A 24,850-nucleotide genomic window follows, 5' to 3' on the forward strand; every position below is an offset into this window, starting at 1 on the left:
TTCAAACAGAGAGTGAGCTGAGATGTACAGTATGGGTGAAATATGTGTTTTTAGAACATTAACACATGTAATTCTATTCGAGTAGACCCCAAAAATAACATTATGAACTTTGTATACCAGCTTAATAGGTCTCCTTTAAATGTATTCCAGTGAATATTTAAATTCACCAGTTTGGTCTTGGCAAGTAGGTTAATGAGGTTTGGAGGACCTAAATCTGTGACCTCATTTCAGTCACCATGTCAGAATGATGGCTGATGATAAAACATAGAAAAACTGTTAATGTCTATAGTAAAACGTAGTGTAACTACTGTTACACCTGTTCACCTGTGTCCTCGTCCTTCCTTCCACTAATCCGGTTCAGCTGTCTCTCGTCCCCCTTACACCACAGACACTTTCAAAGTTGTGAGATCGCTGTGCTGTTCACACCGCACAACTCACTGTCTTGTAATGTGATTTACACACTGTATGTCATCAGCGACTAAGGCTAACGCAACATCTGATGTTTCTGCCCGACCAATCTGCCCGGCCTTATAAAAACGCACACAAGCATTGACATGAAGATTGATGCGATACCATGAGCAAGAGAGATTGCTGCTGCCAGGATTTTACTCAGCAGGGCCCTTGGCCTGACTGGCTCGTATCCTGCCTCTATAAAACATTAATTGCAAATATGATTATTGGTCACAGTGCACGGTGCCCGACATAAATATTGTAATTTAAATGCAGAACTCAGGTGAAATCTAAGTTTGCGTGTGTTTTGTTTCCATGCGTGCAGATGTGTTGGTGCATGTGTGCACACCTTTCCAAAAAGCATTCAAATTCATTCTTGTCAATTGTAAATGAGTTACTGTGTGTTTGCTCCCTAATAACTTGTTTGTATTGCCTTATAAGTACAATCAAATCCAGTATACATTATACTAATTATCGGTAAAACGCTACACCTGTTGACACAGAGCTGGGAGACCACAACATGTCTGCTTAGTCCAGAGCAAGACCACCATCTCCACCATGTTGGGAAACTGAAGGCCAGTGTCCCTGACTAACATCATCCTGACGAGGTTCCCTTCCACACTTCCCACCTTCTCCTCTGTCATTCACAGCCCACCACAGCAAATCCCATGAGGCAGGATTTCATAGACCCTGCGATCAACAGCTGCTGTTTCATGATTGATTACTCTGGGCTTGATCTGGGGTCGTCAGAAACAGGTGTGCTCAGTGGGGAAGACGGGAGGTAAATTTCCCTCCAGTCATGAGAAATGCAATGAAGGGAACAGCGGATTTCCTGGAAACAGTTTCCAACTGAAATCTGTAGCAGTCAAAACTATAACATCTGTATCCCCAAAGCTGCATATCGCTCTGTGAATCTCTCCGGTTTTTGTCCATCTCTGATGTCACTGTCATTTAAATTACATTATGACATAATGATGACACTGGCTTAAGGACCTTATTCCAGAGTGCAACAAAAGGTAGACGCAGCGTTGAGACCCACCATGGCCACCCACCATGGCCTGAGCTGTGCACCTAGCACCTAGCATAATTACATGAATTATAATGGTAAATATTATAGTATGTATAGAGTAGTACTGCTTGCAAGTCCTACATACTTTTTTCATCTTGTTCAACAAATGTTCTGGCCATTCAGGACGATGCCTGTGTGCCTTAGCTTTTCGTTTTCATTTTTACCCAATTATGTCAATTCCTGCCCACCAGCTAGCGAGCCCTCCCCCTGTCATGTGACCTCAACCAACCAGGAAGGGGCACAAGTGAGCGTGTGCTTCCTCCGAGAGAGGCGAAGCCAGTAATCCCAGCTTGTCAATCTCCTGCCCAAGTGAACTACACTCGGAGGAAAGCATCAACGCTAACAGTCCATGCAAGCACACAGACACTCGTGATTGGCTAGAGTAATTGACCTGGGACACAGCAATGCCACCCCTCACTCCCAGAGTCCTGACAGTTTTGCTAGGATGTCAACTGAATCGTCAGGACTCAAATCAGCGAACCCGTGATGATAAGGCAAATGCTTTTCTGCTTCGGCTTTTTGGAGTGCACCACATGTGACTGCACCCCCCCCTCAGCTCCCCCGAGGTGTGGAAAGGTCAGTGTGCTCCCAAGACGGTTTTGAGAGTCCTCTTCTACCTTGTTACTGCTGTCAACACTCATCCAAGCTGTTTTCTCCTCATAACCCCAAGGGGAAAGTCCATGTGTATGAATTAATTTTATTGTGTTAAAAATAAAGCACTATTAGCCAGTTTTTTTAAAAAGGTATTGAATTGAATGAGATAAATATGTGTAGTTCAGAGTAAACGTGGAGCAATGTGGAAACAAAGAAAACCACCTGCAGTATGTGTGTACATTTGTGTTGGTGTGAAAATGAATCTTTACCTTATTTTAATAAACCGTGACCACTTTCAAGTATTGTCTCTGACTGCTTCTCCCAAACACATTATGCATTCTGGTTGGTGGGTGTGATTCCGACTTTAATGTGAGCTTGTTGAACCGCTTGTCTGTGTGGTGGAGCACCTGATCAGAGAAGCAATTCTACATCAAAGCGCAGATTAATTACAGTCATGCAAGTGCGTTTTGAAGAACACTGGCCCTTGAGAACAGAAATATGAATGACTAAGATAAATTAAATGTATGCTGTCCAGCATAAAGGACTAAGCTATGTGCAACCCTTGTCACCATGGTGCTCTTCCATTTCAATGTGATTGTCCATAAGTAATGGCTGGCTTGGGTTTTTGTTGGCTAATGGGTTTTATTTCACTGGGAAAGGATTTAGTTACAACTCAGAATTCTAGCTGAAGGGCCGAAAGGCGAAGCACTCTGACACTGTTCTTTTAGATCTGTCTTTGGCTTCCAGTGATGCTTATATTTTATCATCGGTTCCAGAACAGATAAACGTGTCACTTCAGAACAATGTGCTTATTTCTGCAAAGCATTTCCAGATCAGCGGGCATTTTTGGTCCAGATATCAAACACTGTCACTGCCAAGTGGATTAAAGAAGTCAGACGACAAATGAGATCACGTGTGTGACAGAAAAGCCGTGACATGTCTGGCCATGTCCCAGCATGCAGTAGGAGATATCAGTGAGCCAGGCTATCTGGAAGGACAGCTGAAGCGCATAATCCCACGTAATCCCACGTAATCCCCATCCAAACACACGTGCGGCCAGCCGGGGGTTGTACTAGGCAGGGCAGAGAGCACTCAGTAGGGCACTCAGGGCTGAGACACAGGCAAGGGTCCAGTTATTGTCTAAGGATGGGAAATGGACATCTATGATCCTGAAGACTGTGTTGCTCTCAGTTCACGTCCAAGTCTGGGAGGACATCTTCATAGGCTCATGTTTCCGCAGACTCGCAGGGGTTTTGTGTAGATAATAGATGATGCATGTTTAATTATTGAAATTTGATAGATAGGTTCTTGTGTTTGTTTTCATTTAGATTGTTATTTTGGTTTCAAAGGAAGGCTAGGACGAAGCTTCCTTTTTATCTAGGCCAATTAAATGTGTATTCAAGCACTGCCAAAACAGAACTATTATTAGTTCTTATAAAAAACAAGGATTAGCTCTGACAGAGAAAATGGCACATAGATATTTTATATATTAGTATTTTTATAGTGTGTAAAGCAGTGGGGAACTGTCAGGGCCCTCTACGCCCTCTCAGAGGGCCTAAAATATTCTTAAAACATATATATATATATATATATATATATATATATATATATAACAAAAAAAATAAGCAAATAAATTATTCAACCGTGTCTATTCAATCTGTGTTGGAAGGTGAGGGGTTAAGTGGAAGCCTGTGAGCCTGTGTCTCCCCCTATCAGGACTGTGATGGGGGGTGTTAGCGGGCCCAGGTTTAATGATCACGGTTCGCTACTGGTGTAAAGCATTATGAATTAGATTGAGTTGTGTATGTGTGTATTGTGTGTGTTTGTGTGTCTGGGAGACGGGGGGTTGTTGGTGTGTATGACAAAAGATAATTGGTTGTAATTACATCATTCCTGCATACAGGGGGCATTTTTGAGACATTGGAGAATGAGCCGGTCAGTGTGGAAGAGCTGGCCTTCAAGTTTGCTGTGACCAACATCAATCGAAACAGGACATTAATGCCCAACATTACGCTCACCTATGACATCCAGCGCATCAACCTTTTTGATAGTTTTGAGGCCTCTCGAAGAGGTAAGAGCCATCTGACTGCTTCTTTCATCTCAGCATGTACTTTAGTAGTATGTGCTACTACTTCTGCTATCACTGCCAATACTACTACTACTACTACTACTACTAATACTACTATTACTACTACTGCTACAATACTACTACTATTACTACTACAATTACTACTACTATTACTGCTACAACTATTACTACTATTACTACAACTATTACTACTACTACTACTACTACTACTATTAGCCTACTATTACTACTACTACTACTAATCTAATACTACTACTATTACTACTACTACTACTACTACTACTATTAGCCTACTATTACTACTACTACTATTACTACTACTACTACTAATCTAATACTACTACTACTATTACTACTACTACTACTACTACTACTACTGTCACTATTACTACTACTACTACTACTACTACTACTACTACTGTCATTATTACTACTACTACTACTACTACTACTACTACTAACCCACAACCCTCCGGTCACAAGACCAATTCCCTACCACCAGGCCATGACTGCCCCTGGGTAGTGCACTAAAGGATGATCGGGTAGGGTACTAAAGGATGATAGCTTAGTATTACTATTTCATTATCATCAGTATTCAATCTGAATCCAGTGACTGCTATAGCCAGGGCTGTTTCTATACTCTATACTTCTATATATGGCTTAGGCTACTGGTCAGAGAACTGGGAATGTCACAGAAACTTCTCATCACCTTCCTTTTATTTGTCGCTTGTTAGCACCTGTTCACATGCCCCACTTTCAAAGTACTCCGACAAAGACAGACTACAACGAAGCAAATTATGATCCATACGGTCATGAAAGTAGTTTGTCATTTTTTGCATTTGAACTAAATATTTAAAAATGTATTTCCCTCTTTCTTACTTTGTCTTAACTCTTCCCTTATCCCTCTGTGTCATAACTCTGTCCTCACTGTGAGTTAACTCCACCTTCATATCACTTGTGTACTTTTGTCATAACTTTGCACAAACATCTCTCACACTCTGCCTCACAACTGCATCCTGACCTCTTTCTGTTCTGCCTTTAGCGTGCGATCAGCTGGCGTTGGGGGTGGCTGCTGTCTTTGGCCCCGCCCACAGCTCCTCGGTGAGTGCAGTGCAGTCCATCTGCAATGCCCTGGAGGTTCCCCACATCCAGACCCGCTGGAAACATCCATCTGTGGACAACAGGGACAGCTTCTACATCAACCTCCACCCGGACTACGCCTCTATTAGCCGGGCTGTGTTGGATATTGTGCAGTTTTTCAAGTGGAAGACGGTTACTGTAGTCTATGAGGATGCCACAGGTGGGATTCATTGGTGACAAACAGGAAATGACCACATAGGCTACATATTAATGACACATAAATATTAATGACACATACATATTAATGACACAAACTAATATGACACATATGACAGATTTTTTAATCATTTCTCACTTGCCAACATAGCGAAATATATTTAGTGAGCATTTCAGTGGTGAATTAGGCAAAAAATTTTGGATCCTCCCACACCCCACCCCCCTCCTGGACCACTGTAATAGACCTACTGGTTCCAGTCTGCCCACCCCTAGTTCACATGGTCTAAATCCGCCACTGGCCATAACAGAAACTCTCATGTTAATTCTTGAATGAGTGCTGTGCCATGCCATACATTACTTAAAATAATGTGACACAATATTATTGTTAATTAACAACACTTAGGTTTGGAAAAATACAGGATGTCTAATCTCTGTTAATATGAGTAATCAAGTAACACATGAGCAGGTGTTTCAGTTTCTCATTTATGAATAAAATGTCTGTTGTCTACTTCCAGCAGGCATTGCTAGTAGAACTGCTCACAGGCATCTTCAGGCTAATCAGATCTCTAACTGTGCATCCACATTAGTATTCCTGTATATATACATTCAAAGATCTACAAAAGATATCCAGCCAAAAATCTATTCAGGTGGCAGCTTATGGATACAGTGAATATCTCCACTAGACATCCATTGTCGATTGGGATCACGATAAAATAGATGAGGTGTATTGACTCGCTTATATTACAGGAAGCTTTCTTATCTCACTAGGAAGGGTGTTTTTATTAAGAAAGGACAGATAGGCGTTGACCTAAAGTGTAAGGAGATTTGGCCAATTCTCAGAAACTGAACTGTGGGTGTCAGTACCGTATGACTAAGTAAAAAGCACTCCATTTCAGCATTCATGCTGACATTATCATGTGTGAGCAGATCACGTCCTAGAGACAAGTATCAGAGCAGCGGTTCTGATATGTTCTGATAAATATGAAATATGCACATAGGTTGTGGTCTTGAAGCCATGTTACATACTGACTTTTCATGCTTGTAATCAATTATGGGTACAAGTAATGAATTGTGTTCTCAAAAAAATGCTTGAGTTATTGAGAAGATATGAGTTGAGAGAGGTTTTAGACTATTTAAAAAAATCTTGATAAGTGGGTCTGTGTAACGATTCAAGGGCGGGGATGACGCACATGCAGATATTCAATTGATTTATTAGAAGAACAGGAAACTAAACACAGGACAATGAGGGCTAACGAGTGATATGGTAAGTAGACAAGGAAAAAACATACACTAGACTAAACGGCTAACAAAACCATAAGGAAACCTAACATGAGCCGGGCAGAAAACTATGAGACACTAAACTGAAACAGAGAGAGCAAACAAGGCGAGGGAGACACATATACAACGCACGTAGAAAAACCCGGGAAGTAACAACGGGGAGGGCGGCAACTAAAAGGAAGGAGATACTAACAGGGCAAGGAATAAAATAAACAGCTACACGAGACTACTATGAAGAAACTAGGGATGAGTACAGAGACAGAGAGACTAGCAAACAATACAAACTACGTGGAGCTGGGAGGCTGGGTAACAAGGAGAACTATGACAGTAGATTAACACTAGGAGGGAGGTAGACAACAAGAACATGAACACGAAAGCAGGGAAATACAAAAACCATGAACAGGCAGACAGGGAGGTACTCACAAAACCACAATGACCGACATGGGAATGAAACACCACAGGGATTATATACACTGGACAAGACAGAGAAACAAGACTCAGGTGTGCAAGACTAACGAAGAGGGCGTGACGGACAGACGGAGGGACGAATGGGAGCGGGGAGCTAGGCGGGACCAGGGAGGAGGGAGGGGCTGGACGTGACAGTCTGTGTCAGGAGAGGGTGCATTTTCATACTTGCTGTATTAAGATGCATATATACAGATTAAACAATGACATTAAAACACTAAATATTAAAACACAATTTTTATGCTTTAATGAAAAATGCTCTGACTGTTCAACAGAAGCTGACATTCTGGGGGTGAAATATTAGTTTTTCTTACATTCATTCTCCAAAGGAATTATTAAGTCTTAGAGGAACTTTATGAAATAGAATCCATCTGCATTTTAAGATGATAAACAATGCTGTGTTTTTGGAACTGAAACGCAATGTAATTTCATGTAATGGCAGCAATTTCCAAAAAGAAGCAGGAAATTCTGAAATGATTTGTGGTTAACCTTAAATATTTAAACACTGCTAAGCGCCATTTGTTTTATTCATATCCTACTTCCTGGACTCCCTATGTTTTTGGTGCATCTTCACTGTGCTCATCCTTATCAATTAAATGTCTTAAATGATGGTTTGTGTGTTTGTTTGGAAGGTCTGATTCGTCTGCAGGAGCTGATCAAAGCGCCATCCCGATACAGCATTAAAATTAAGATCAGGCAGCTCCCAGCGGGCAGCAAAGACGCTCGGCCACTTCTGAAAGAGATGAAGAAAGGGAGGGAGTTCTGCGTCATCTTCGACTGCTCGTACCAGAGCTCAGCCGAGCTGTTAAAGCAGGTAACACACACACTCACCTGGTCGTAGGACAGGTAACACACACACTCACCTGGTCATAAGACAGGTAACATGCACACTCACCTGGTCATAAGACAGGTAACACACACACTCACCTGGTCATAGGACAGGTAACACACACACTCACCTGGTCATAAGACAGGTATCACGCACACTCACCTGGTCGTAGGACAGGTAACACACACACTCACCTGGTCATAAGACAGGTATCACGCACACTCACCTGGTCGTAGGACAGGTAACACACACACTCACCTGGTCGTAGGACAGGTAACACGCACACTCACCTGGTCGTAGGACAGGTAACACACACACTCACCTGGTCATAAGACAGGTAACATGCACACTCACCTGGTTTTAAGACAGGTAACACACACACTCACCTGGTCGTAGGACAGGTAACACACACACTCACCTGGTCATAAGACAAGTATCACGCACACTCACCTGGTCGTAGGACAGGTAACACACACACTCACCTGGTCATAAGACAGGTATCACACACACTCACCTGGTCGTAGGACAGGTAACACACACACTCACCTGGTCATAAGACAGGTAACATGCACACTCACCTGGTCATAAGACAGGTAACACGCACACTCACCTGGTCGTAGGACAGGTAACACACACACTCACCTGGTCGTAGGACAGGTAACACGCACACTCACCTGGTCGTAGGACAAGTAACACACACACTCACCTGGTCATAAGACAGGTATCACACACACTCACCTGGTCGTAGGACAGGTAACACATACACTCACCTGGTCATAAGACAGGTAACATGCACACTCACCTGGTCATAAGACAGGTAACACACACTCACCTGGTCGTAGGACAGGTAACACGCACAGTCACCTGGTCGTAGGACAGGTAACACACACACTCACCTGGTCGTAGGACAGATAACACACACACTCACCTGGTCGTAGGACAGGTAACATGCACACTCACCTGGTCGTAGGACAGATAACACACACACTCATCTAGACATAGGACATGTAACACACACACTCACCTGGTCATATGACAGGTAACACACACACACACCTGGTCATATGACAGGTAACACACACACACTCACCTGGTCGTAGAACAGATAACACACACACTCACCTGGTCATATGACAGGTAACACACACACACAAACTTGGTCGTAGGACAGATAACACAAATACTAACATGGTCGTAGAAATAGAATAGAAGCAGAATTGTGATTTTCTTTCTCTGTCTACAGTTACTGTCGATGGGCATGATGACGGAGTACTACCATTTCTTCTTCACCACACTGGTAATATTAATACACGCCTGACCACTGTAGGACAACACTTACTGTAGGATCTGTAGGACTGACTGTATGTACAATATTCATAGTACAGTCTTTCTCTTCAGTGCTGAAGGATTTGTAGTAGTGTGTGACAGGTCCATGTACTGAAGTACCAGTAATACAACCTGACTATTAGATGTGCACTGCAGGATACATAGGAGTGTGTAGGTGTCCCCACCATCATAGGGAGTTTTTCCTCGCCACTGTCGCCTTTGGCTTGCTCATTAGGGTTCTGGACCCATAGTATTGTTAACCTTTTAAATCCTGTAAAGCGCTTTGTGACAACATGTGTTGTGAAAAGCGCTATACAAATAAACTTTGATTTGATTTGATTTGAGTGTGTGACGGTGCGGTGTGTGTGTGTGTGTGTGTGTGTGTCCTGAAGGATCTATATGCTCTGGATCTGGAGCCATACCGCTACAGTGGGGTGAATATGACAGGCTTCCGCCTGCTCAATCTGGACAAGCCTCAGGTGACTTCAGTGTTGGAGAAATGGTCCATGGAGAGACTGCAGTCTCAAAACAGACCCGAGAGTGGCCTCATGGAGGGCATGATGACGGTACGTCCTCACAGCACGTACGTTACAGCACTGGGCTCGCTGAGAGGCTGTTTTTGCAGTTGTTGTGCGGTTGGTTGGTTAGCTTGCTGTGTAAGAGTTAAACACTGAACATTGTTCTAATGGGTCAATAACTGCCTGAAATGATTGTGCTTGTGTATCAAAGCCACTGTCAGTTACGGTCAATTAACAATTATGGTCAATTAACATGTAGAATAATTTGATGGTCTTTACCTTGTGTTTGAAACCTCTTTAGAGTTTCTTGTTCTCTGTTTCAACAACAGCCATGATGCTTCTGATATTGGTTTCAAGAAGAACTGTGTTGGTGATTAACTGATCTTTGGTGATTAACTATAAATGTGGTGCTTAGAGATTTCGTTTTAAACACTGATATATTCTTTTAAGTTAATAATAATAATGGGAATATGATATTGTAACGTGGCTTGCGCCACGGAGCGAGGAGACGGACACAATCGCTGAGAGGAGCGAGATTTAATACGGGGAATACCAAAAGCAGAGTCGATAACACAGGCAGGGGTCATAACAGGCAAGCAATCCGAACATGAACGAAAAACAGGCATGACAACAGAAACCAGGAGGACTCACGAACTAGGGATCAAACAGGCAGACAAACGACGTACGAACCGACAGAGTAGACAAAACCACGGATGACTCGACTGGGGGAATGACGGGACTTAAATACATAGAACTGAAACAAGGAACAGGTGATAACAATGACACGGGGCGTGGTAGCAACCGAGGAAACACGGAGACAACGAGCAGGGCGGGATAAACAGGCACGGGACACAGACACAAGGGAACCCGGAGTGACAGCTAGGAGAGGGGGCGTAGCCATACGTGACAGTACCCCCCCTCAAAGCGTGCCACACCGGGGCACGCAAGGGCAGACAGGACAGGGAAACAGACTAGGACCGGACAGGGAACCACGGTCCATGGCAAGGGACAGGGACAGCAGACACGGGACGGACCAGAGGGACAGGACACGGGACCTGGGGCATGGCAGGGACAAAGACAGGAGACGCGGAGACTGGCCTAGAGTCGGACAGGGACACGGCATGACATGGGATACAGGGAGACTGGACAGGGCCAGGGCGAGGCACAGGAGCAGGGCTGGACAGGACAGGACCGGGGACAGACACTGGAGCGGGGCCAGGGGACAGGGCAGAGGTAAACACTGAGGTGAAGACAGCATGGACCACAGAGACAGGCACGGGCACAAAGCGGGTCGTGACTTGGGGAACAGACACGGGGACAGGGACCTGGAGGAACAGACCAGACGCAAACACAGGGACGGGTACAAGGACACGAACAGGCACACACACAGGAACTGGGACCAACACAAATCCAGGGACAGAACACGGGAGCAAGGGGAACACGGGTACAGAGGCAGGTGTACAGGGCATAGCAGAGGGCACATAATGTCCGGGCCCAATAGAGGGCAGCACAGTCTCTGGGGACACAGGCGCGGCCGGGCGGCGGGCAGCGGGCACAGGCGCGGCCGGGCGGCGGGCAACGGGCACAGGCGCGGCCGGGCGGCGGGCAGCGGGCACAGGCGGAGCCGGGCGGCGGGCAGCGGGCACAGGCGGAGCCGGGCGGCGGGCAGCGGGCACAGGCGGAGCCGGGCGGCGGGCAGCGGGCACAGGCGGAGCCGGGCGGCGGGCAGCGGGCACAGGCGGAGCCGGGCGGCGGGCAGCGGGAACAGGCAGGGTCCGCTGGCGGGCAGCGGGAACAGGCAGGGTCCGCTGGCGGGCAGCGGGAACAGGCAGGGTCCGCTGGCGGGCAGCGGGAACAGGCAGGGTCCGCTGGCGGGCAGCGGGGACAGGAACCGGCGTGGACGACCCCTCCTGGGTCGCGGGGACAGGAACCGGCGTGGACGACCCCTCCTGGGTCGCGGGGACAGGAACCGGCGTGGACGACCCCTCCTGGGTCGCGGGGACAGGAACCGGCGTGAACGACCTCTCCTGGGTCGCGGGGACAGGAACCGGCACGGACTGCCTACGGGCAGTGGGGACAGGAACAGGCACGGACTGCCGACGGGCAGCAGGGACAGGAACCGGCGTGGACGACCTCTCCTGGGTCGCAGGGACAGGAACCGGCGTGGACGACCTCTCCTGGGTCGCAGGGACAGGAACCGGCGCGGACTGCCTACGGGCAGCGGGGACAGGAACCGGCGGTGAGGAGATGCACTCGGGGGGCGGAGCCGCCATACTGACGTCCTCGGGGGGCGTGTACGCCAAGCCGACGTCCTCGGGGGGCGTGTACGCCAAGCCGACGTCCTCGGGGGGCGTGTACGCCAAGCCGACGTCCTCGGGGGGCGTGTACGCCAAGCCGACGTCCTCGGGGGGCGTGTACGCCAAGCCGACGTCCTCGGGGGGCGTGTACGCCAAGCCGACGTCCTCGGGGGGCGGAGCCGCCAAGCCGACGTCCTCGGGGGGCGGAGCCGCCATACTGACGTCATCGGGGGGCGTGTCCGCCAAGCCGACGTGGCTTGTACTCCCCCCCAAAAAATACATGGGGGTGTCCTGTGGAGTAGCCGGTGGGATCAGCGGTGTTAGGTCCTCCTCCTCAGTGTCCGGGTTGAGCCTGGAAGAACACACAGACACACACGCCCCTCGGTGGCTCTCTCTGCGATGGCTCCGCCTCCTCTGAGGCGTCGGGAGCTCGCAGCAGCCATTGAGAGCCAACCGAGGGTTAAGCCACGGCTCGTCTGTGCGCTCGTTCCGTCTGCCCGCTGCTTGCACCACAGGTTGCTCACCCCTGTGGTGTTCGCCAAGCGGAGCAGACTCCCAGCGCTCAATAGGAGTCTCGCCGCGAAAGCCAGTAGTGAGAGACTGCGCTTTCTTTGGTCTGCGACGAGACTTCCTTGTTCCCACAGCGCCAGGGGTATTCCTGTCTCCGGCTCGTTCGCGCTGTAACACATGAGTGTTAAACTGCACGGAAGCAGCCAACAACTCGTTACAGCGACTAAACTCACCGGAGTCTCGCTCTCTCGCTGTGTCCTGGATAGATCCGTGGTTATGTAACGTGGCTTGCGCCACGGAGCGAGGAGACGGACACAATCGCTGAGAGGAGCGAGATTTAATACGGGGAATACCAAAAGCAGAGTCGATAACACAGGCAGGGGTCATAACAGGCAAGCAATCCGAACATGAACGAAAAACAGGCATGACAACAGAAACCAGGAGGACTCACGAACTAGGGATCAAACAGGCAGACAAACGACGTACGAACCGACAGAGTAGACAAAACCACGGATGACTCGACTGGGGGAATGACGGGACTTAAATACATAGAACTGAAACAAGGAACAGGTGATAACAATGACACGGGGCGTGGTAGCAACCGAGGAAACACGGAGACAACGAGCAGGGCGGGATAAACAGGCACGGGACACAGACACAAGGGAACCCGGAGTGACAGCTAGGAGAGGGGGCGTAGCCATACGTGACAGATATATAGACGGGGTGAATGATTCATTGTTCTTTCAGTATTTCACTGAAAAGTTGTACAAGCATCAGGTCCTTAGTCCTGCCAAACTGTACAACTGCCCACATTAGCATCTCTCCCTACTCTGTACAACTGCCCACATTAGCATCTCTCCCTACTCTGTACAACTGCCCACATTAGCATCTCTCCCTACTCTGTACAACTGCCCACATTAGCATCTCTCCCTACTCTGTACAACTGCCCACATTAGCATCTCTCCCTACTCTGACACACTCGTTTGAGCACGAGAGTGTGTCATTAATCTCCCTCCTCCACTCCACCACGTGTCTTGGAGCGGTGGACGCGTCCGGCACGAATCACCTGTGTTTCTCTCCCGCAGACGGACGCTGCCCTGATGTACGATGCCGTGTACATGGTGGCCGGCGTGTCTCAGCGGGTCTCCCCGATCACCGTCAGCTCACTGCAGTGCCACAGACACAAACCCTGGCGCTTCGGATCACGCTTCATCACCATGTTCAAGGAGGTGAGAGCGCCCCCTGGTGGCTCAGGCGCACCGCGCATCCCGTCTGAACACACCTGCCTACTCGTTTGTTTCTGGGACACTCTGAGTCCTATGCTGTCTCTACAGCCCATGGGCCTGTGTCTGGTAATAACGCTGATGCATTTACACAGGTGTGTGACTATTTGTGACAGGGCCCATCAAGACATTACATTACACCCTTAAGGAAAAACATGGAAAATATGCTTCCAAACTCACTAATTAGCCTCGAGACCTTTTATATCTCCGTCTTACTCATAATGCAACTCATCCATGGTAGATGTGTTCAGATGGGTCCTTCACAAATCGAAATGACCCAATGCAGACATATGCAGACACACTCCTAATTATTCTGTTCAGGCATTTCAGTGACACTCACTGCTGATGTAACACATGTGACTGAAAGTGTAAAAATGCCATGGCAAATAAAAACACTGTAGTATTACTGCTAATGAATAGGAAAGGAACTTGTTAATTTGTACGTCAGGCAGCTGCACGCTATCTTTGATCCAATTAAAATGAGAAAATAATTGGACTGGAATCTACTGTTATTTTCTCTTGTTTTGGGTATTCAAATATAGACAAAAACAAACAAGAAAACAAACAAACAATCTTTCTGTAATGTGGAGTGATAATGAGGCGGACACACGAAGAGTGAGATTTATTAAGGGCAAGTGCAAATTCAGGGAGGTTAAAACCAGAACCAAAACAAACAGAACCAGAATAATACATTATAACAACAATGTGGCAACAGGGTTTAGAATAAAGGAGGCTAATATATAAAAAGGACTTTAGCTTAGTACCTACAATGACCAGCAGCATAACATGGGAAACCCACTATTCAATTTTATTTAAAGAAGCCTCCACTGTTAGCGCTTAGCACAAACAACGCTTGATGGATAGAGATTCAGACATCAACAAGACATCAACACACATATACTGTATATTTATGAAAGCCTTTTAAAAACAAAACTTTTGTTTTCCCATAGAGTGTGCACACACTTCCCGCCTCACACGAAATGCTAAATGATCCCCACTAAAAGGAACACTTCAGCCATAAGCAGGAACAGTGACTGAGAAATTGTGTTTCTAGAGGAAAAAAAGACCTCCAACTTGTCATCAAATTTATTTTAGACAGGTATACGTCTGTACACCATTTGACAATGGTGTCAAATTTTTTCAACTGTCATAAACTTGTTGCTCAGGTGGTTGTTAGTCAGCTGTGACTCATTTATGACATTTCATTAAAGGATCATGACCTCATCTGAGCAAGGATAATTATCTTATGGTTCACCTCAGTGATAATCACTTACAGGCACACTGACCAACCGGCACCAATTTGTTATGGGTTACACTAATGACAAATGCACACAAATTCAATCTCCATAGGCAAACAGTGGTGGTAGGGCGGGTCATACTGAAGACCTGTAGGGCGGGTCATACTGAAGACCTCAGTGTGGCCATTGTATGTCACCTTATCTCAGTCAGCTCGAGAAATGTCTGTCCTGCTTTGTCCTGGTGAACTTTTAAGTGCTACTACTGTGAAATGTCCACTGGACTCTGGAACTCTGGAACTCTGGAAGCGTGCTCTCTGGAACTCTGGAAGCGTGTTCTCTGGAACTCTGGAAGCGTGCTCTTTGGAACTCTGGAAGCGTGTTCTCTGGAGTGATGAATCATGCTTCTCTATTTGGTGGTCTGATGGATGATTCTGGGATTAATGGATGCCAAGAGAACACAGCCTACTAATGTGTGGTGAGCACAGGGTGGTTAACAGGCAACATGGCACAACCTTTTTACCTGTGAGGAGTGATTGTGGTTCTCCCGTTAATCATTTAATTAGATAAGAAGTTATGAAGGTGGATTATGTCCAAGAAGGATCAATTTCACTAATATTAGCTAGTGGCTATGTTGGAGTTAGCTAAAAGTTAACTGTCAAACTTTGTGGCTGGTATTGTGGGGTATCTGTGATGTAAATGCTGATGAAGAATACCTTAATTAATATTAATCTGAAGTGTTCTGCCTCGCCTAGTGTGAAAACAAGGACACAGTGTCATTGATGTGAAGAAACACTGTGTTATAGTCCCCCTGTTCTTTCAGTATTTCCTGGTTGTGGACAATTTAGTGTTTGCAAACAGTGAGTGAGTGAGTGAGTGAGTGAGTGAGTGAGTGAGTGAGTGAGTGAGTGAGTACCTGTTAGCTGAGGCCATAAGTTACAATTTGTGAAGTGTAAAGTGGACAAGCATTTTGGCACTCTACACAGCAGCTCAGCTTGCTACATCGCAGACCTCTAGGAACCAAGGCAATTTTCTCAGCAGTAAGATACAAAAAAAACCCACTAAAAACTCAACAGCATTTCAGCCGCTGTGCTGTTGACAGTTGGTGTTGATGCTGTGCAGTAGATTGTCCTCAGCTGGTGATGGGAATTATTAATAATACATTTACTGTCATCACTAGAAAGCATTTCTTTTCCTGTGCAATGATTTCGTCCTCAGGCCCAGTGGAATGGACTGACTGGACAAATAATCCTAAACCAGACGGACGGCCAGAGGAAGGAGTTTGACTTGGACATTATCAGCCTGAGAGAGGACGGCATGGAGAAGGTAAACACCCACGCCGTCTTCTTCACTGAACACCGCCACACGCCATGTTTGTGTGGCAATTATATCAGCAATGGCAGAATTATTACCTTTTTATGACCCTATTATCACAACAGTAGCGACACTGTTGCAATAATGACCTCATTAGTAGTGGCAGACCCTGGGCTTCACATGCAGGACATGATCTTTCTCCTATAATGAATCAGAGCCGCTGTTCAAATATCTTCTGTGTTTTCATCTCATGCACGTTCACAAGTCGCTCGCCGGGTGCTCTAATAAAGCGTGGAAGAAGGTTGGTTCTTTCACGTCTGTCCTCGGAGTTTGGCTTCCTTTGCCCCAGCTGTTAATAATTTTTTTTTCTTTTCTGCCCGTAGTCCACTTTCTTTTAATGTTAGTTATCTTTTGTGTCAGACATTTGTCTTTTTATCATAATTTTGAAGCAAGTTACTGTGTTAAATAGTGACTGCACATCGTCGAGTGGTGAATAAACCCAGATTGTTGGAGATAAATTTCAAGCATCAGAGTACTAATGTTGTATGCTCATCATTCTAAACATACCTGCTTTAATGTTTATGACAATATGTACAAACATGAGCACATTTATATATAGTGTTGGTGTCCACATCCAAACCCAAGCATTCTCTGTATCAAACTTTTGCCATAATCATTAAATGCTCTGTCAGTCTGCCATAATCCCCAGCCTCAGCCCACTAAGTTGAGCAGATGGGTCAATTATCGGCTAATCCGACGTTTTCGGGGTGCTATCCTTCTGCTTCCTGCACGCTCACAGATCCAAGGCTACTCATGACAGCCGCTCTCAAACTGCAGGGATGAAGATTGGAAAACAACACTCCTCTCCCTCTCCTCCCTCCTCTCTCGGACTCTCCGTCGCTCTCTGTAGCTCTGTCCGAGGGATTGCTTCATCAGCTTTGCACCCACAGCTGTCGGCTCCTGTGTCTGACATCATGACTCAGCGATTCCTCCGCCTCAGTGGCGTGATCCATATATGCTGTCAGATTAGGATTAGCACGGTGTACCCCGAAAGGCCTGCCCTTTTAGAGTTTGCGTCGCAGTAGTTCATCTGTGTTTAACGTAGTTACGAAAAACTTACTTAAGTCAGTAAAGCAAGGCAACTCAAGAGCTAACGAAAATCCCTTTATGCAGCGACGTTTCTCCTTGCTACGTGTCTAACTTGAGTATTCATGTATTCGGTCCCCCACCTTTCTTTTCCACTCTGTACCTAATCGTTGCTGCGTTCTTCTTGGGTCCTGAGTCTTACTAACGCAAATGAGGCTGTACACTGCTTTATGTTGTCCCTGAGAATGAATGTGACGTGTCCAGTGATTGATCCTTTATTTTCTATCAGATCGGGGTGTGGAACTCCAATTCAGGCCTTAATATGACAGAGACAAGCAAAGAGAGGGCCGCTAATATTACAGACTCCATGGTCAACCGTACCTTAATCGTCACCACTATCCTGGTAAATTTATTGATAATTTATAATTTTATTTATTGTTATAAATAACGTATTCTGCCACTGATGATTTGTAATGTGATTTTATGGCAGGAAAACCCATACGTGATGTATAAGAAGTCAGACAAGCCACTGTACGGAAATGACAGGTTTGAGGGTTACTGTCTGGACCTGCTGAAGGAACTTTCCAACATCCTGGGCTTTGCCTACGAGGTCAAATTGGTGTCGGATGGCAAATACGGTGCCCAGAACGACAAGGGGGAGTGGAACGGAATGGTCCGCGAGCTCATGGATCATGTATGTTAGACCGTCTTTCTTCAAATCGTGAAATTACCATCTGCATCACGTTCTAACATTACACGCTACACTTAACTGAGATTCACTCTGTCCACATAAATCCCTCTTCATCTAACTGCTGGGTCAGGGATTACCCGCCTCAGCGACATCGTCCATACGCACTGTCAGATGTGTGCCGCTCGGCCTGTGTACTGGAAGCGAGCTGTCAGATCATTCTTTGCAGTGCCTCCTGTCCCTTGGTGCAGGTGGCCGACCTCGCTGTGGCTCCTCTCACCATCACTTACGTGAGGGAGAAGGTCATCGATTTCTCCAAGCCCTTCATGACCCTGGGAATCTCCATCCTTTACCACAAACCCAATGGCACCAACCCAGGCGTCTTCTCCTTCCTGAACCCTCTCTCGCCCGACATCTGGATGTATGTGCTCCTCGCCTGTCTCGGGGTCAGCTGTGTGCTCTTCGTCATCGCCAGGTAAGAAGATCTAAAGTTGGGGTTCTGGAAAAGGCCTGCAATGACTTGCAATGCAAAGACCGGCGCCAAGCAGTCATCTGAAGTCTGGAAAAAGATGGAATATATAAACCTTGTTTCCACTGCCTGGAAATAATATGGAAATTAACTTTTTTAAGGGAATATAGGATGCCAAGGTTTTATAACCTGTTCTATAAGTCTATACACATTCTATGATTTTCAGCAAGACAGCTGAACATGTCTGGAAGGTTGAAAGAGAAAACAAATCGAGTTAACATCCCCACTGCATGGCATCTCACTTTCATTGTCAAATTTGTCTGCAGATTTAACTGCATGTTGTAGGTAGGAAGTTAGGAGAGCATTTTATAATCTATTTTCTCAATCGTACTCTCCTAAAAAATCTCATCAGTAACAGCTGGAGTTGGTCAGACTGTGTGATAAAACAGCAGAGATGATTAATCAATTAAACGGACATGTTTGATGTCCTACTTACAACTTCACTGGGTAATCTGACATTAGGGCCCACAGGCTGCTAAATGACCCACCTGTTTCAGACATTTTCGTGCAGAAATGTAGCATCTTCCAGAGAAGCCCTAAAATTGCCCTATAATGGACCCCCCACAAATCGAAACCAAGTGCCCTTCGGTAGACATCTGATCACTTTTCATTTTATTTTATTGCTCTGACTGCCTGCACTTCAGTCCTTAACAGGAATGCAGGACTGTGATTAAGAGGTTCTTGTCTCTTTGCCCAGTGATTTGGCAAACACGTTACATCTATTACCCAGTGCTAATGGCTCAGACAAACTCATCTGGGCTGGGAGATTTGTATCCAGCTGTTAGAGGTGAGCTAACTTTAGTGAGATCTGCTTGCCATGGCTTCTCTGATATAGTCCTTCTTTTGTAGCTCAGCAGGGTTAAGACATTGTTAGATGCTTTGAAGCATGGAATCCTGAAAAGGGTTGTGGCAGTTCAGAGAACCAGAGAATCTGCTTCACTTCTGCAGAGAAAGGTCACAGAAGACAGATTTGTGGAATTCGGGGCAAGTGTCTAAGAGAGTCCTCACATGTATGAGTGAAATTCATGGTACACCTTCAGTAAGGTGTTCAAAGTGCACTTATATTCCTCATCTGATGATGCTATGCAAGGTGTTTTTTCTGTCTCGATGCAGATTTACTCCTTACGAATGGTACAACCCTCACCCCTGCAACCCCGACTCTGACATTGTGGAGAATAACTTCACTCTAATCAACAGCATGTGGTTTGGTGTTGGAGCCCTTATGCAGCAAGGTATGCCTTATCTATCAAGTGTGCAATATAAAAATACACAGGAAATCATTTCATTTCACCTCTGCCTTTTTAGATGTCAAATTAAAAGTCTGTACTTTGGATAATTATGGGTAGAGGAGATGGGGTAGTAATCACCACAGCTGATATTAAAACTGGACTGCATAATAACATCTTTCCCTTCAGGTTCAGAACTGATGCCCAAAGCTCTGTCTACAAGAATCGTAGGAGGCATCTGGTGGTTCTTCACCCTCATAATCATCTCGTCCTACACGGCCAACCTGGCCGCCTTCCTCACCGTGGAGCGCATGGATTCGCCGATCGACTCGGCCGATGATCTGGCCAAGCAGACCAAGATTGAGTATGGAGCAGTGAGAGACGGCTCTACCATGACCTTCTTCAAGGTAAGACCTCCACCCACAGCCGCTCCATGGGCTTTACTGTGGGGATGCATTCACCTGTTACACTAACTGCCTCAAGGTTATACTAACACACACACACACACACACACACACACACACACACACAAATGTACACACACACATCTGTTCATGAAGCTTCTCTTAGGTAGGCTGTGGAAGCTTTTAACAGAAATCAGTGTAGACAAAAGCTAAAACTATAGTGAGTGATTTAATGACACTGCTCTTTAAAGTTATTGTTGACACATTTTTAGAGCCAGATATGGCACCACACAGCCTTCAGCATTAACCTCAGAATATTGTTAATATTTCTCATTATGCATTTTCTGCATTTCTAATTAAGGCATTTAATGAACTAACACAGCACTTCCTGTGAACACTCCTGGTCCAACCAAAACAGTTTATGCTTAAACAGTGCTCACCGTCGTCCTCCTCCATCACGGCACATGAGCTAGCAATGTCCTTTCCCCTATGGCAGAAGTCGAAGATCTCCACCTACGAGAAGATGTGGGCCTTCATGAGCAGCAGGAAGAACACGGCGCTGGTGAAGAACAACCGGGAGGGGATCCAGCGGGTGCTGAACACGGACTACGCCCTCCTGATGGAGTCCACCAGCATCGAGTACATCAGCCAGCGCAACTGTAACCTCACCCAGATCGGAGGACTCATAGACTCCAAGGGCTACGGGGTGGGCACTCCTATTGGTGAGGAAGCTGGGGTCAAAGTGCAAGTGCTGTGCTTGGACACAACCACAGCACATCCAGACTGCTATCAACATTACCGATAGGCCAGTTAACATCTCGCCCTGGCCGGCTACGTTTCTATGATACATTCACCCTCTGAAGTGGTGAAAGATTTTAATACGAGTAAGAATCATAGCGGATGAACCTGTAGCTTGTAGTTAGTGAACAGACTTTATACGCACATCAGATGGATCAATCTCAACTCAAAATTATTTATCGATCAATAAATTCTCACGACCGATTATCCGGTCAAGCTTGATCTCCATAACCCATTTCATGTACAGATTTTTGCAGAATGATAAGCAGATGGCTAAATAATATTATCCAGTAAAGTGCTTGTTTTTTCAACCAGGTTCACCGTACCGGGACAAGGTGACCATCGCCATCCTGCAGTTGCAGGAGGAGGGCAAGCTGCACATGATGAAGGAGAAGTGGTGGAGGGGCAACGGCTGCCCCGAGGAGGACAGCAAGGAGGCCAGCGCCCTGGGTGTGGAGAACATCGGGGGCATCTTCATCGTGCTCGTCGCCGGCCTCGTGCTCTCTGTCTTCGTGGCCATCGGCGAGTTCGTCTACAAGTCCCGACGGGAGCCGGACGCGGAGGAGGAGAACGCAGGCCGCTGCGAGTGGCACAGCAAGTTCTGAGTTCCGGCGGTGGGGGGGGGAGGGGGGGCGTCCGGCGGGCCTCGTCGGGCATCGGGCTGGCGCCGTCCGCTTGCTTGTTTTGTTTGCTTGTTTGTTTGTCTGGCGGACAACCCGGGCCGCGGGGTAAGGACGGGCCATATCTGGGTTGGTGTAGCTACAGCTGAACACAACCCCTACAAGGACGCAGCATTGCCAGACTGCGTGGAGATGACTGGCACCGACGAAGGAGATTCACTGATCTGGAAGACAATGTCTGAACAACCGGAAAAAGTAATGAGAGACTTTGAAAAACAATTAATCTCATAGAGTAGCACACATCCATGTAGCCGTCATTTAGATGAGAACAAGCTTGACTATTTTATCCTCTACTAGAGAGAATTTTTTTTTCTTCTACGAAAGGATTATGGCTTGTTATAGTCATTTTACTCCTGAACATTGGGTTTGAAAAGCTTTTGCTTTTGGTGCTGAACAAATGAATTGAATTTGAACATGGATATTTTTAAAAACATTTACATCATTTATATCACAAACAAGATTTACAAAATAGTAGTGCCGCTCTTTCACAATACTGATATCCAGGTGCTGTTCCAGTATTTTCATTCTTTCACAAAATAATTAGGCAATTAGGTCATTATACAACATCTACCTTCATATTATGTGGCCCTATTGAAAACACTAATAAACATTCCACCTGGTCCAGCTGCCTGTGAAATTTCAAAGTGATGTGAGAATAATTTTTGTATTTTCCTTTCCTTCATAATTTTTTTGTTTTGTCTAATTCATGTCCTGCCAGCATGTTTTTGGTTTGTTTATATGTGTTTGTTAGTGTGTGTGTGTGTGTGTGTGTGTGTGTGTGTGTGTGTGTCTGCGTCTGCCTTTCTAATGAATGTTTTTGTCTGTCATGGGTAGAGAAGCAGACATGTAAAACGGGGATTTAATAACAAAGGGTGATCGAACATAAAAACCCATGACGGTCAAAAATAAGAAACAACAACCAGCGATGAGCTGGTTCAAACACAAGACATAAATAGACAAAGACAAACGCCCCTCAGGTGGAGAACTCACTAATGTGTACCACCCACCTGAGGGGCGTACACACAACAACAACACAACACGGGATCCTTTTCAGTTATCTCAAAGGACACCCTAACCTACACCTGCCCATGAGTATTATCAGATATGTCAGTACACAGTGATTTTTCTACCTTTTGTCACAGGAGGACCTTTTTATTTTTAATCTGTTTTGTCCTAAAAAAGAAAAAAAGGAGAACATTATCTAATCAGAATGTTTTAAGAGCCCTGTCCCTAAAAAAACACTTTCTGATCACAGTACCTATATACGCTATCTTTACAGGACTAAAAGCCAGGATCTAAATCTGTAAGCATTTTTTAACTCCCGTACTAAGCAAAATGATATCACACACCTCTGCGAATCATTTGAGTCGGAATGAGAAAAATCCCTTTTGGTTCTCGACTGTCATTCCATTCCACATCACACGTCTCCCCTCGGCTCTGGTGCCGTTGCTCACCCAGAGCCTCTGTGAAGTTTACACGTGGCCTGCCTGTCCTCTGATGTCACTCCTTTTGCGCGTACCCCAATTTCCATGTAATATCAGGCTCAGCTGCAGGCCCGAGCCCATCAAAGGACAGTCCTCCAGTTCCGAAGACGAGCACAGGAGCCATTACACGCCAATAAAAATCTGTCTGATACTGCTCAACCTCACGCAGGTCCAGCTCGGCTGGAGATTATACCCTGCAGATACAATATCGGCAGAATCACTGGCCATCCTGTGGAAGCGTTCTACTTACAGCAGAAAGATGAGGTGGATGCAGCCATTGCCAGGATATTAACGAGTGTCGACTTGAAGGTGCATTTTGTGTTATAGTGTGTTTACATGTTATTTCCAGTAGTTAGATCCATTCATTCAGTAGATGACATTTACTGTCTGGTTTGGAGAGGCGTAAAGCCAAACTGGGGCAAGTTCGCAGATTCATCTGTGGTCTTGCGGTGTTTGTGAGTGAGATAAGACATACCGTTTTGTTTTAGGTTTGCCAAACGAGTGACAAACATTATGATCACGAGCACTGAATGGAAGAGAAATTGGCCAACATTTGTAATTTGCTCGAGTGGTCTCCATACAAAATATAATAAAGATGTTTTCTACTTCCTTTTCTATCTAAAGCCCACTCATTTCTGTCTGTGAAATGACAATGTGTGGAGGTCTTAGCTGTGCCTTGCCTAGCTCACGCTAGTCTTTAGTCTCCTCACAAAGTCCCAACAGCATGCTGGGTAAGCGCACGCATATTCCAATGTCATCCAATAATCCACGACACTACGAAGGCACTTCATGTTTGATATAAGCTTGCATGTGCACACACACACACACACACACACACACACACACACACACGCATGTTCAGCAGTGCTGAATTAAAGACTCCATTACCCACTGTTTAGATCCCTGATCCATGCTAAAGCCTACACATTTTTTCACTTGTATTTTTTCAGTGTGTGTGTGTGCGTGTGTGTGTTCAGTCTTGGCAAGCATATTTTCCAGTGCCTGATCTGGCCTGCCATAAAGTAATCTCTGTAGCAGAAGGGATGGGCAGAAATACAACTTTCTTCTGAGTATATTGAGACTAATGTCAGTATGGTTGCCAGCCATTTCATGCAGGATTCCAAGTCAGCTTTTAGAGGTGGTTATAGACTTCCAAACACATTAGTATAACATCACTCTTGGTAGAAAACGAATACCCTCCAAATCACCAACTTTTTAGCAGAGGAGAATTTATTTGTTTTCTATAGACTGGGAAGATCGGGTTCCATGCTGGATGCCACAGTAACAGACTGCACGACACTGCAGACGTTTTTGTGCATGACGGTTGTAGGCGAGACATTACAGGAGCGCTGAGTGTGTGTGTTCCTCCAGACCCAGCAGCCAAACACATGCCCCGCCATAT

The 24,850-nt window shown here is 45.9% G+C and overlaps 1 protein-coding gene and 1 long non-coding RNA gene across 2 annotated transcripts in view; one reads left to right on the plus strand and one right to left on the minus strand.

Annotated features, from left to right (window-relative positions):
- Positions 1–13,955, minus strand: part of LOC143477441 (uncharacterized) — a 44,696-nt gene extending 30,741 nt beyond the window's left edge. The window contains exons 1-2 of the long non-coding RNA XR_013121553.1: positions 13,788–13,955; positions 5,224–5,373 (exon numbers count right to left, since the gene is read on the minus strand). This is a non-coding gene — a long non-coding RNA (uncharacterized LOC143477441). The remainder of the gene's footprint in view (positions 1–5,223; positions 5,374–13,787) is intronic.
- The window catches only part of grik1b (glutamate receptor, ionotropic, kainate 1b), a 29,817-nt gene extending 7,927 nt beyond the window's left edge, over positions 1–21,890 (plus strand). The window contains exons 2-15 of the mRNA XM_076976003.1: positions 4,017–4,184; positions 5,245–5,502; positions 7,874–8,055; positions 9,314–9,367; positions 9,789–9,962; positions 13,807–13,950; positions 16,458–16,565; positions 17,929–18,042; positions 18,130–18,333; positions 18,579–18,802; positions 19,970–20,088; positions 20,272–20,489; positions 20,983–21,208; positions 21,600–21,890. Coding sequence (XP_076832118.1) covers positions 4,017–4,184; positions 5,245–5,502; positions 7,874–8,055; positions 9,314–9,367; positions 9,789–9,962; positions 13,807–13,950; positions 16,458–16,565; positions 17,929–18,042; positions 18,130–18,333; positions 18,579–18,802; positions 19,970–20,088; positions 20,272–20,489; positions 20,983–21,208; positions 21,600–21,889 — 2,483 coding nt within the window. The 3' untranslated portion in view covers position 21,890. The remainder of the gene's footprint in view (positions 1–4,016; positions 4,185–5,244; positions 5,503–7,873; positions 8,056–9,313; positions 9,368–9,788; positions 9,963–13,806; positions 13,951–16,457; positions 16,566–17,928; positions 18,043–18,129; positions 18,334–18,578; positions 18,803–19,969; positions 20,089–20,271; positions 20,490–20,982; positions 21,209–21,599) is intronic.
- The last annotated feature ends 2,960 nt before the right edge of the window (positions 21,891–24,850 follow it).

Source organism: Brachyhypopomus gauderio, chromosome 16 (genome assembly GCF_052324685.1).
Source record: "Brachyhypopomus gauderio isolate BG-103 chromosome 16, BGAUD_0.2, whole genome shotgun sequence".
In the NCBI taxonomy this organism is placed as follows: Eukaryota; Metazoa; Chordata; class Actinopteri; order Gymnotiformes; family Hypopomidae; genus Brachyhypopomus; species Brachyhypopomus gauderio.